Source organism: Nanorana parkeri, unplaced genomic scaffold, assembly GCF_000935625.1.
Source record: "Nanorana parkeri isolate BGI_ZX_2015 unplaced genomic scaffold, ASM93562v1 scaffold683, whole genome shotgun sequence".
NCBI lineage: Eukaryota > Metazoa > Chordata > Amphibia > Anura > Dicroglossidae > Nanorana > Nanorana parkeri.
The window spans coordinates 849,443-862,155 of NW_017306951.1; the positions used below are offsets into that span (position 1 = coordinate 849,443).

The window sequence follows — 12,713 nt, forward strand, 5'->3', positions numbered from 1 at the left end:
GGTTAATAACACTTTAAATTTCCCTGTCACAGATACATGCACAGCCACCAAGCGTATCAGTTTGTTTTATTTCAGAAGTCATATAATGTTACATAAACACATACAATGATTTTAGCACAACTGTGTTGAAGACAGAGGCCACCTAAGCAGTTTCAGTGATAACTAAATCAATAATATTTTCTTACACAGAGCACATAGACAGAGAAGTGTGACAATGGGACAGGTACTGTACAAGGTGCACTCCTTCCTCCCTCCTTCCTTCACTCCCTCCCACTATTTGGGCAGTAACTTTTCGTCACATGATTCATCATATTCAAGGTGTCCATGTGAACCAGGAAGACAGGTGTATGCGTACAGCCTGCAGCTTGTGGACATGTCTATCAGCCGGGGGAACTGGTCTTCTCTCTCCAGGTACTGGGTTAACTATTCACAAGTTACCATAGGCGCATATTTCTCCCTGGGTGCTTGGGATTTCTGCAGTGGAACTTAGTCTGGCAGTTCTGTAAACAAATGATTCAAGAAAGCCCAAATCTGCATCTCACATGCTAGATTCTTGAATAGATTGTCATTTCCCATCAAAAAAGAATCCCTTAGGGTTTTAAAGTACGGTATATACTAGACAAAAAAAAAAATCCAAACTATACAGTGCTTGCTGTCACCAAGACATTCTGCTGTACTGGGAAAAGCCTTCAGTTCTCGGCTTTTTTTTATCCCTGCCTTTCATCCCTGTGACTCTTAAGTATTCTTCTTAACAATGTTTGTCTGTATTTTCACTCCCAAGCCTCATATCCTACCTGATATTCTTGTTTTAGATATGTAGGGATTTGTATCTGTTCTAGAACTATTAACTTGTGTAATGTTTCAACCCTCGGACTATATCCAAGTATCTGAAATCATCTGTCATTTATAAAGCTTGCCGTAGAGTTCTGTGATTCAACCAAAATTCTGACGGTGAGTCACTCTGCCGACTCTGCAAAAGTCAATTAGTTAAAGTAGAACTCTGGGGAACTTTTTTATCAGCCCTTACAGTGGGGCTACTCCCGCACTGCAAGGGTTAAGTGCTCATTTTGATCTAGGTAGGTAAATAACAAATATATACTCACCCAATCCTCAGAGCCAGCTGTGACAGCGATCCCTCCAGCCTGTCTCTTACGCTGCAGGAATGGAATCTTCTTCGGCGTCCTCATATAATATACACTGTGTATAGAACGTGATGGCTCATGGACATTAGGCCACTGCAGCGAGGGGAAGAGAGGCTCCGGGGACCGGTCTAACATCATGCCGTCTCCAAGGATCAGGTGAGTTCCATTTTGTTATTTTCCTCTCTAGACCAAAACGAACACATAACCCTTACACAGTGATGGTAGCCCCATTGCCAGGGTTAAGAAAAAATTTCCCCGGCATTGTCGACTGCATAGCACCGACTCTCAGAATACAATAGCCCAGTGGGGATGGGGGTTGAGGATTCCGACAACATTTAGGGCCAGTTCACACCAGAAAGAGTGCGTTCCAGAGCGTACGGCCTCTGGAACGCAACCTGGTCGGCTCCCTGCGTTCAGGGGCGGGAGGAGAACTGGCGGTGCATTGAAGTCAATGGCCAACTCCAGACTCAGCAGACAAATCTCCGCCTCCTCAGACCACTAAGGAGACACCTCCTGGACAACTTAATCCAGCCAATCAGGTAAGTGACCTCCTCCCTTAACTCCTTCATGACTGAGCTTTTCAGTTTCCGTTCGTTAATGACTGATGCACTTTTGACATTTTTGCTGTGTGATTCTTCCACGTCAATAATATACTTTCTTACTAAGTGCACCCACACATATTATATATATTGTTTTTAGAGGACAGATAAGGCTTTATATATTTAGATCACATATGTGCGCCTAATGCCTCACTTAGTATGGATAACATAAAAAAAAGAAGACCAAAAAACTTAAAGGAAAACACTTTTTGCCCAGCCTTGAATATTATTATTTTTTTTAAACATCACAAAGCTAAAAAAAATGCATTAAAATAAATTAATGTAATTGTCCTTTATTTAGAAACAGCTCACATCCCTAGGATTTCCAATTTTGTTTCTGTACTTCTTGGCCTAAAACTGAAAGCTAACATTTTGTTTTTTTTCTCTAAAAACTAATAGTGGTTAGGTGGCCTACAATGTCACTGTCATTAAGTGTCTCACTAAGGGACAGCGACATACTTTGAACAACGCCATCATGAGGGGGGTTTAAATAAAAAAAATTAACCCTTCAGGGTGAAAAACAAATCTGCAGCTAGGGCGGCGTTCGGCCGCATAGTCCCATAGAGAAGGACAGGGGCTGCATACCAATCACATGCAGCACCTGTCCTTCCCAGGAGCTGCCCGATATGGGCGTGCACGCAGCACAGAGCTGTACGTGCCGGCCGTTTCTCGTGTGAATGAGGGCTAAACCTGAAACAACACAGATCAATTGAGATGATTATTAAGCTACTGTGAGCCAAATTAGCAGCAGCAACTGTCCAAACAAGCTATCTCTGCATTGGAAGAGGATAGGCTACTATAACATTTGAAGTTCTGTTGTCCTTCTTAAAGTGGGTCTTTACCCACTAAAAATCACATCAGCACGGAGCCCTGCATGCTGATTTAAAATGTTCTTATATTCATTAAAACAAACTTGTTTTTAATTTACTTACAAATAGAGTTAATCTACTTTCTGGTCCACATCTGGCACAAATGATGTAATGTGCCAAAGAGGTGCATCTTGGGAAGGTTACATCACAAGATCTCAGGGAAAGGCATTTTCCTACCCTGAGATGATGTGCATGCTCACATGTGCTAGCCACATGTGCCAGAGTTCCAGGAAGTAAAGTTAAAGCTAGTAACCTGCCCTTAGTTATCATGGCCACTGTCAGAAGACTGGGAAAGAAAAGAGAAATAAGATATGCAAAGAATACAAAGCCGGCAACTATCTAGAAGTTGTGTTTGTAGATTGTCATTACTAAACATGTCTAAATGTGTGTTTTTGTTGTTATTTTAAAGATATAGGTAAAGTTCCTCTTTAAGAAAGCAATTGATTGCAACCAGTTAAGAAATAATAACCAGTTAAGAAAACTTATTTTGAAGGAACTGTACCACTAAGAATATGACCTATGAACTTTCATGACTCAGTTTCTGATTGGTATCTTATGAAGGCAACACGCCAAAGCTAAATGTGACCAGTGTTTTCTATGCACTTTGGTATAGTGAAGTGTGTGGCAATCTTTCAATAGTAATACAAGCTTGACTGCAACGACCACAAATCTCAATTTGGCCTCATTTACATGTGTTGATATGAAAGTATACGATTAAGGCTGATATATGTATATGATCAACAAAGACATCAGAAAAAATGCTTTTCTTTAGTCAAGTAGGGGAAAGCTAAAATTCCTGTGATATTTTTGCCTGTGTCCCTGTTTCAGATTTTTCCCTAATTTCCTGTCTGGCAAAACGGTCATCACCGGGACAGAAAGCATTTTCAAATCTCTGAAAATGGAGCCCAAATATATTAGTGAAAACCTGGCGGGGGTTCAAACCTTTCCCGCTTTATCCAAAACTATTGCATTAACATGCGTTTCACGCATAGATGACATACTAAGTGAAATTGTTCAGTTGTTCAGTTATTTCACACAAATTCTAAAGATACAGAAACAAAAAACTCCTGCAATTATAGATTATAACTGATACCACTTTTGAAAAAACATGGCATAAGACTGTCATGTTGTGGAGTAAAAGAGTGCATAGATGGCCATACAGGCACAGGTTTTTTTTTTTCTATCAGCCTGTGAGCTGAAAGAAATGTAACAGGTTCCTCCAGCCACACTAAACAGTGTGGATGGATGAATCTCTTCACTAGACTATTGTATTGTGACAGCTAGCAGCTGCTGCTGACAGAATACCTGAACAGTAGACATGTGCGATTCGTTTCGGAAAGATTTGTTATTCGGACAAATTTATGGAAATTTGTACATGTAGATGCATACGAATTTCTGAATGACAGAAATAATGAATGCAAATTTCCGATAACGAAAGTTTCAGATTCATCCGAATTTCTTTCTTGAATGAAGTTTTATTGTGTTAAGCATAAACTTTAAAAAAAAAAATCAGAATTTCCATTATGAACGAATATTTGTTGCAACAAAGTGACATTAGACAAAGGAAAAAAAACATAGTCCGCATAAGAGAGAAAAAAAAAAAAGCGTGAGGTTCCCTGCTAATTGACACCAGACCCTTTAGGTCTGGTAGGAATGTTAGGAGGGACCCCCCCCACCAAGTTACAAATATAAAAAAAAAAGTGTGTGGGGTTCCCCCCAAAAAGTCATACCAGGCCCTTTAGGTCTGGCAGGAATTTGAAGGGGGAGCCCCATCCCCTAAAGATGGGGAAAAAAGTGGGGTCCCCCCTAAAATTCCTACCAGACCCTTGATCCGAGAACAGGTCTGTGCCATACCAGGCGACGTGCCCTCGGGATTGGGAGGGTGTCCCCATGCCGATGGGGACAAGGGCCTCTTCCTCACAGCCCTGACCCGGTGGTTGTGGGGGTCTGCGGGCAAGGGGGCTTATTTGCATCGGGTACCCCTTTAATAAAGGGGGCACCCAGATGCTGCCGTACCCCACTTTTGATTGAGTAAGGGGTACTTGTTTAGTGTAGATGGAGGAATCTGTTGCACTTTTTCCATCTCCCACTGGGCCAAGCTTCAAGATACTGAAGTGGGAGTATTCCTTTAGCGTAGATGGAGGAATCTGTTGCACTTTTTCCATTTGCCCATAGAAAATCTGCACATAATCTATAGGTGTATGGCCAGCTTTAGACAGTTGTCATTAGAACAGGTACCCCCATTTTAAGATTCCCCTTCATTCCTGCCATAGTGACAATCTCACATTTGGTATTTTCCCTTACTTCTGGTCCCAGTTTCAATGGCCACCAGGACAAATAGAAAGGGTAAATCTCTCTAAAAGGGACTCAGATATTAATAAAAACCTAACAGGGAATCAAACCTTTCCGCACTCCATCCTGAACTACAAAAACATGTTTAGGCATTAGATATACTTTGAAGTAAATGTTTAGTTTGCTAATGTGCTGTGTATCATACATAATTGCCGTGGTTTATTTTCTTACTAATACGTTTATCAACTGTTTGTTTATCCTTTGTGCATCTCAGTGATGCTGATCTCCTCCATCCTCATCCAGCCACTTCCTGTCTGCATACAATCATAATAACATTAGCTGCCCATCATTGCTCATCTCCATCAACACGATAGGGAAAGCAGTGGGCCATGCCTGTGCAATGTGTGTTTGCATGACCGCTTATATGGTGGCGAACCTTGGCACTCCAGCTGTTTTGGAACTACAAGTCCCATGAGGCATTGCAAGGCTCTGACAGCCACAGACAAAACTCCCAGAAGCAGATGCATGTTGGGATTTGTAGTTTTGGCTCAGCTGGAGTGCCAAGGTTCGCCACCACTGGCTTATAGTCTCCAACAGCGGCACATGTGACAGAGTAGCAATGCAGCAGCACAACTGGGAGACAGTTGTTACCCCATAACAGGAAGTGCCCGAACACGGAGTGTCATGAGTGGAGCACCGGTATTATTTTAAAAGATGCAGATTTAAATAGATTGAAAACAGGTTTTTAAATTACAAAAACACTTGAAAGCTTATATGAGGTTTTAGTGAATGGGTTTAAACTTTAAGCTTTCACCCTTTTGTAGGTAAGGCGCCCCCCAAATATGTGTTTACGTTAGTATGTGCACATTCGCGGGGGGCAGGCCCCTGTGTAAAAATCGACTTTCAGCTTTACACTGGAACTGATTTTGGGCAGCTGAGCTGCCGCCAGATCGCTTCCAGGGGCCGGTGTACAGGGTCCTCCCCACCCGACACCGGGTGCTTTCCGAGCTCTGCTGCCCCTCTTGCAGGCCCGGGACCTGCATCACGGCGGGAAGTGGGGAGAGAGACCGGCAAACATGTTTTGCTGATCTCCTTACTGAATGGAGCTGGAAGTGATGCTGATTACAACACTTCTGGCTCCTTAGTTTTTATTCCCTGGCTAAAGAAGCCGGGAAGAAGCTATTCAAGCCTAATCTGCACTTGAACAGCTTCTTTGAAGGGAAGGGTGACACTAGGGGTCTAATAGACCGCAAATGTCACCTTAAAGAGAACCTATCACCACTAAAATGCTATCACAAGCCCCCTATGTGATGACAATAAAGTTAAGTAAGTTTAAGTAAAAGAGTTAAAATAAAATAAATGTGAAAATACCAAAAAAATGTTAAGTCCCCTGCCCCCGCGAACATGCACATACTAACCTAAGCGCATGTCGAGTACGAGAACGACGATCTTGCTACACATGCTGGGTATCACCATGTGTGCCAGAGTGAGAGGAAGAATTCTAGGTTCAATATTCACTAAATTGATGACCTGTACAGACTTGTAAAGCGTTGCCTATGGATAATTTGGGGTACCATATTTTGTGGCCGTTTTACGGGTTCACGCAATTTTTAAGCTTGGAATGTTGAGTATCTATTTACTCGGCACAACCTCATCTTTTACTTTCTACAAAAAAATAGGTATTACATTGTGTTTTTGTGCACTACAATTACCTCAAGTGTAATCTTTACCAACATTTTGGGTTGATAAAGAGTTGTGCTAGTATCATGCAGCGTAAAAATGTGCAATGGCCTCTAGAATTGTATTCTATAGGGTCTGTTTCAGGCCTAAAATGTGGATTATAAAAAAAGATTTTCAGTGTGCGACAAAATGCTTTGGCAGTGGAAGGGTTAAAGCATAGGTGCAGTTTTGCGATGCCCCCGAATAAGTTACATTTCGACCTGCAAAGGCTGGCCCATACAATTGCACTGTATTGTTACAACACATGGCAGCTGCTCATATTAGGGTTGCTACCATTTCTTTAGGGGAAATCCGAACACTCTAGCACCACAATTAGTTGTTTTTTTTTAAATATAGAGGAGAGGGCGAGGATAGGGGTAAGGTGACCAGCAATAGAGGACTACAAATCCCAGCAATTCATTATACAGCAATACTAAATAATATACAGCTGCATACTACGTGTTGTTCTGGGGTGGTGCTCTGATGTCCCAGGATCTCTGGTGGACTTCACAGGTGGAGTGTGCACGCTCACAGGCGGGCTGTGAGAGGTCTCAGGTGGGCTCTCAGGTGGCTGTGTGGGCTCTCAGGTGGGCTAAGTGGGCTTTGCTGGAAGTGCGAGGATGTCACCAAGGGTCTGGAGGCGGGTGCCAACCGTAGCTCATATCTTCACTTCCTTTATTGGTTGGGAGAGGGTGGCTTTATCAGACTGCCTGGATACTGCAACCCAGCCCAAGATAGTGACTGCCCCTATGTTTCCTAAATAACTTTGCCTTGCTCTTCCTGAAAATTGAGAGCTGTAATAGGAGTGTCAATGGCCTAGCCATGTCATGTCAAAGAAGGCACCCTGGAATCCATAGCCTCTTAGACTAGCTCATAACTGCTGTCTGGTATCAGCTGTTAAATGCACAGCTCAAGTAATGCCGGGATGCCTTCTTTCTGACGTTTCTCATTAAGCATATTTAATGGCATGGAATTTAAGCTGGTATGGAAACCATACTTTTCTGTCTCCTGGCATCGAAGGCATATAATCAACTAGGTATCATCAGCATCATTTTAATTTTCTCAGAAAGGTACACCTATTCTTTATGGAGTTCCACCCAATGTTTGCCAAATTTCAGAAAACAGAACTATGGCCTCACTACTTGACCCTAGGAGTTATCACTCTAAAAAGGACACAAAGTCTGCCCCTTCTGATTTAAATTAATTGAGAAGCCATTACATTTGAGGGTCGCAGGGCCTGCTTAGACAAAGTGCAGTGACCTGTGATGTGCTGATACGAAAAAGGGCAGGTCACCAGTAGGGCACATAGAAAACAATTGTTTTCTATGTGTCCCATTCACACCACAATGGGGTGGGATGAGTGGGGTGCTGCGCTGCAGTAAAATGCAAACATGCTGCTCTTTATCACAGCATAATGGATCCCACCACAAATTGAGCACAGGGACCAGAATGCAGTGTACACTCCATTTTCAAGAATTTAAACAGCGACAGCTCCAGCAGTGCAATACAGTGCACACCACCAGAGCTGTCACAACGCACTGGCCCATTCACTGAAGCACCGGGTTTCAGCAGACAGGCTTGCATGAATGGGCCCGCAGAGAGGGAATAATTTATACATTAAGTAAACACTGCCTTGTGTCCTACATATGGGCCTATGTATCAAACAAGAAAATTGCTTTTTGTTTTGCCTAACAGTGATTTTCCACACATCACAAGTACATTCTTTTACATACATGCTTACATACATACTTTTATAAACTAAATGCAGTCAAAGATCATCATGACAACCACATCATAATGGAGTTTTGCCTTTTATGCCCAAGCATGGTTGGTAACCCTGTGGATGGAAGCCCATGCAACATTCAGAATATTAAGGGTCCATGCACACTGGAGCCGTTGCGTTGCAAACAGTTTTTCAATGGATGCAAACGGATGGGCACCGAAAAATGAATGGGTGTGAATGGGGCTAGTTCACACTGCTCAGTTACATTGCGTTAAGTTGCGCTGAAAACAAAAAGTAGAACATGCACTACTTTTTTTTACCCCATCGCAATGTATCCAGAGTGAACAAGCCCCAATTCACACCAATTCATTTTTTAGTGCCCTTCCGTTAGCATCTGTTGAAAACGTATCACAACGCAACAGATCGGAAGGAAATTGGGATGTACAATTGCAAGCCAATGAAAACTTGCGATTTCCTTCCGATTGTGGTGTGAATGCACCCCAAAATCTAATATCTATCCGTTACAAGTAATTAATTATGTTTGGTCAAGAATGCAGTAAACAGAATTTGTAGAATTAAAGAAAATCTTTTTTCACGTGTACATACAGAAAATAAATCTGTCAATAAAATGTATTTTGCCCAAGAATGCAGTAACACTTATCAGTCCTCTTCACTAGCTTGGGTCTGGACTCTTGTACATATACACTCATTCACACTTTAGCTCTGGCCTTGTACAGCACAGCACTCACATCATATCACTAGGCTCTTCTACTCATCCATTCCACCACATGATAAGACTGCCGAAGAACTAACCAGGAGCTCTTTCCAAATGGTGACCGTTCTCTCCTATGTGCTTGTAGAGCAGATTGCTTGAGCTATAATTGTCTATTTCTGAAAATACTTCATTCAAAATGTTTTTCCAGTTTGAGAACCCTTATTAAAGTTACAGCAATAAATGTAGTAAAATGCTCCTTTAGTTTATTCATTTTCTCTCAGGGCTCTGTCTACCATGACATGTGGCACATTTATTGGCTATATGGATAATAGCCTGGAACTATACAAGTTTGTGCCCAAAACCTATCCATTCTCCTAATCTAAAACTGGAAAACTTTTTGGCTTTATGTCTACTTACATTGTTTTTTGGATTCCAACCAGCAAAAACATGACCCCCTAAACAGAGACATAGTGTGTGTGCCTTATAAAAGGCATGTCAGGCCAAGGTTGCCTACAGCCATCTTGCAGGGTAATCTACTACTACCCTGTTTCCCCGAAAATAAGACCTACCCCGAAAATAAGACCTAGTACTATTTTTGGGAATTGCTAAAATATAAGACCTACCCCGAAAATAAGACCTAGTTGTGACCATTTCCAGGGCCGGTGGTGGCATAAGATGGAACTTGAAGAGCCGCGGGAGACAATTCAGCGGTGCCAACTAAGCCAGCTATAGAGGAAGCAAGGCGGCACTGGAGGGAGCAGAGCCGCATAAGCCAATGCCAACTCCTGTCACAGGCGGAGTGATACCAAATGCACTCCGCCTGTGAGGAATCGATAGTGAAAGTGCGCTTCGCTCATTCTGGCCAGCGATTGGTTAGCAAATTGCTCTTGGAAAGGTACTGCACCACTGATCACCATATTTGTGTACATGAATACATGTAGACTGTTGTATATAAATAAGTGTGGATTGTTGTACATAAAAAATTTAAATAAGGACCTACCCCGAAAATAAGACCTAGTGTGTTTTTTTGAGGTCAAAAAAATATAAGACAGTGTCTTATTTTCGGGGAAACACGGTAGACTGGTGCTGGTGCTGAAATACATATACAGTATGTACCACAATCGTTGCTCACGGCATGTTAACGGGACTGAAAGATAGGAAATATCCCCCGTTGCTGTTCAAGTAACACCTTGTTCTCCATGACACACAAAGTGTCCCCAGGACAGTTAGTGATGCGGAATCTCCACAACCGTGGTACAAAAGCAATAAAAACCAGGCAGAAGTTCCCACCTTTCTATCCAAAATTAAAATGCTGAGCTGTTAAATATTTCCACACTGTTCAATATTGCAAACTACTCTCTAAATATACAACATATACTATCACATACAGTATAACATATTTTTGTTTACAAGACCATAGCTCAAGTTTTCCATTACTTACTTGCCACCAGCATGGCCTTGCTTGAGTACCATCTGCACTAGTAATTAATTTTCACCACATAGCCAGCTGTCACTACAAAACCAACCACTAATTTTAACCCAGACATAGTCCACTTCAGTGCCCAATCTAATGCTAGATTGTAATATTTTCTGTGAGGACTAATGGTACAGATTGGTACAAATGGATTGGTAGAATGGTACAGAAGGCTAGATTTATACTGTTGCGATCCATTAATCCTTGCACGATGACCTTTCTTATGCTATGCATTCTGTTAGGGCAGCAAATTCAACATACCAAAAGAAGGCATAAACTATTTTTTTGTAACAGGAGAGGGGGATTTATCAAACTGAAAAAAATTTGGAGCAGCTATGCATGGCAACCAATCGGTTTCTATCTTTCATTTTAAATCTTAAGGCTGGGTTCACACCTAGGCGTATCGAATATGCGCGTTTCGTGACGCGTGTTTTTACCGCGATTCGCAGTAAAAAATGTGCGCCAAACGCGCGTTTCCGAGGGCTACTTGGCTGTATCCCAATGGAAACGCGCAACAAAAACGCCCCAAAGAAGCTCCTGTACTTCTTTGGGCGTAGGGCGTTTTGTAGCGCTTTCATACGGCCTGTAATACACCCAGGTGTGAACCATACCCATAGGAAATAATGGGATTTCAGTGTTTGAGCATTTTGCCGAGCATTCGAACGCGCTACAAAACGCCCAGGTGTGAAACAGGCCTAATGGAGTGAGCTTCTGGCTCAAGGACACGACTGAGTGCCCTCCCTCCAATTATCTTAGAGATGATCACACCCAGGCCCAGTTTTTAAGTGTCCGTTTGCACCAGGAACACTTTCCGAAAGTCTGTGGCTACAAGGACTGGTTCCTGGCACAAATCCTGGCTCAAATGGCAGAATGCTGCTTCTGCCTCAGGAATCCTGTGTATGACAGTGAAGGTCAAGCGTGTACCTGTTTTTTGTCAGGGTAGATGGCCATTTAGTGATGGCTTCAATTCAAGTCAATTGGTGCTTGATGTTGCCTCCACATACCCCAAATAGCATGCCTCCTCCAGTCCAGTCAAACATTTCTCAGGGTTCACCATAATCCACACTGCCTGAATGGCATACTCTTGCTTTCTAGCAGCTCTAGAGATCCTGCCTACTCTTTGACTTCATTGCTCCCACACTATCTGTGAGCTCAGCTGTCCCTAATAGGCAAGGATTAAGGAGAACTATTGGTCTTCCCAATTTAACATCCTATTACCCTGCCCCAGGCTGACTTCCTGCACTAATGTTACAAAACATATCCAATAAAAAGTCTTTCTTCAAATATTTAGACCAAAATGTAAAATGACATATTTCCTTGGTGGAAAAAAATATGTATGTTTTTATATATACAGTTGAGTGAAAACGTGTTGGCCCCCCTTCCTGATTTTTCATTGTTTTGCATGTTTGTCACACTTTAATGTTTCAGATAATCAAACAAATTTAAATATTAGTCAAAGATAACACAAGTAAACACAACATGCTGTTTTTAAAGGAAGGTTTTTATTATTAAGGGAAAACAAAATCCAAACCCACATGGCCCTGTGTGAAAAAGTGTTTGCCCCCCCCCCAGGCCATCTGTTCGTGACCTCAAGCTGAAGTGAACTTGGGTTCTGCAGCAGGACAATGATCCAAAACACACCAGCATACTAAGACACTTTCAGGGCCAGCGCTAGAGTAAGGCAGCCGTCAGAGTGTGTGTGGGGGAGGGGCGGGGGGTTGTGCAAAAATGCACCTTCGTCTGTGTAGGCAAAAATCCTTGCACCAGCCCTGAGTGCAGAGCCACGCCAGAGCTGTAAAGGATCCCAATAATGTTTTTGGGATCCACCCTGGCTGCCTAAGTGGCCTCTGGCTTTGCCTCTCTAAAGCCAGAGCCAGCCGTAATCACCCCCTCCATTGTCTGTCCCTCCAATTAGCACTGGAGGTATAGAGAGGGGAGGGAGGAATCCCTACGGGGAGCAGAGACTGACAGTCAACACTCTCTGGAAGCAGAAGAGAACAAGAGCTGATTGATCAGTGGCCATGTGATTGCTCAGCTCTTGGTGTTAGAACCAGAGTGTGACAGCTGTAGTGTTCCTAGTGTTCCACGCCGGGTCTAAGCAGCGGGGGAAGGCATGTTTTACTCTCCCAACACTTCTCCTTTAATAGACCAGGTCATACATTTGATTTTATATCTATATA

At 42.6% G+C, this 12,713-nt stretch overlaps 1 protein-coding gene across 1 annotated transcript in view; it reads left to right on the forward strand.

Moving 5' to 3' along the window:
• The first annotated feature begins 314 nt into the window (after positions 1–314).
• Positions 315–12,713, forward strand: part of LAD1 (ladinin 1) — a 36,890-nt gene continuing 24,491 nt past the window's right edge. The window contains exon 1 of the mRNA XM_018563640.1: positions 315–411. Coding sequence (XP_018419142.1) covers positions 374–411 — 38 coding nt within the window. The 5' untranslated portion in view covers positions 315–373. The remainder of the gene's footprint in view (positions 412–12,713) is intronic.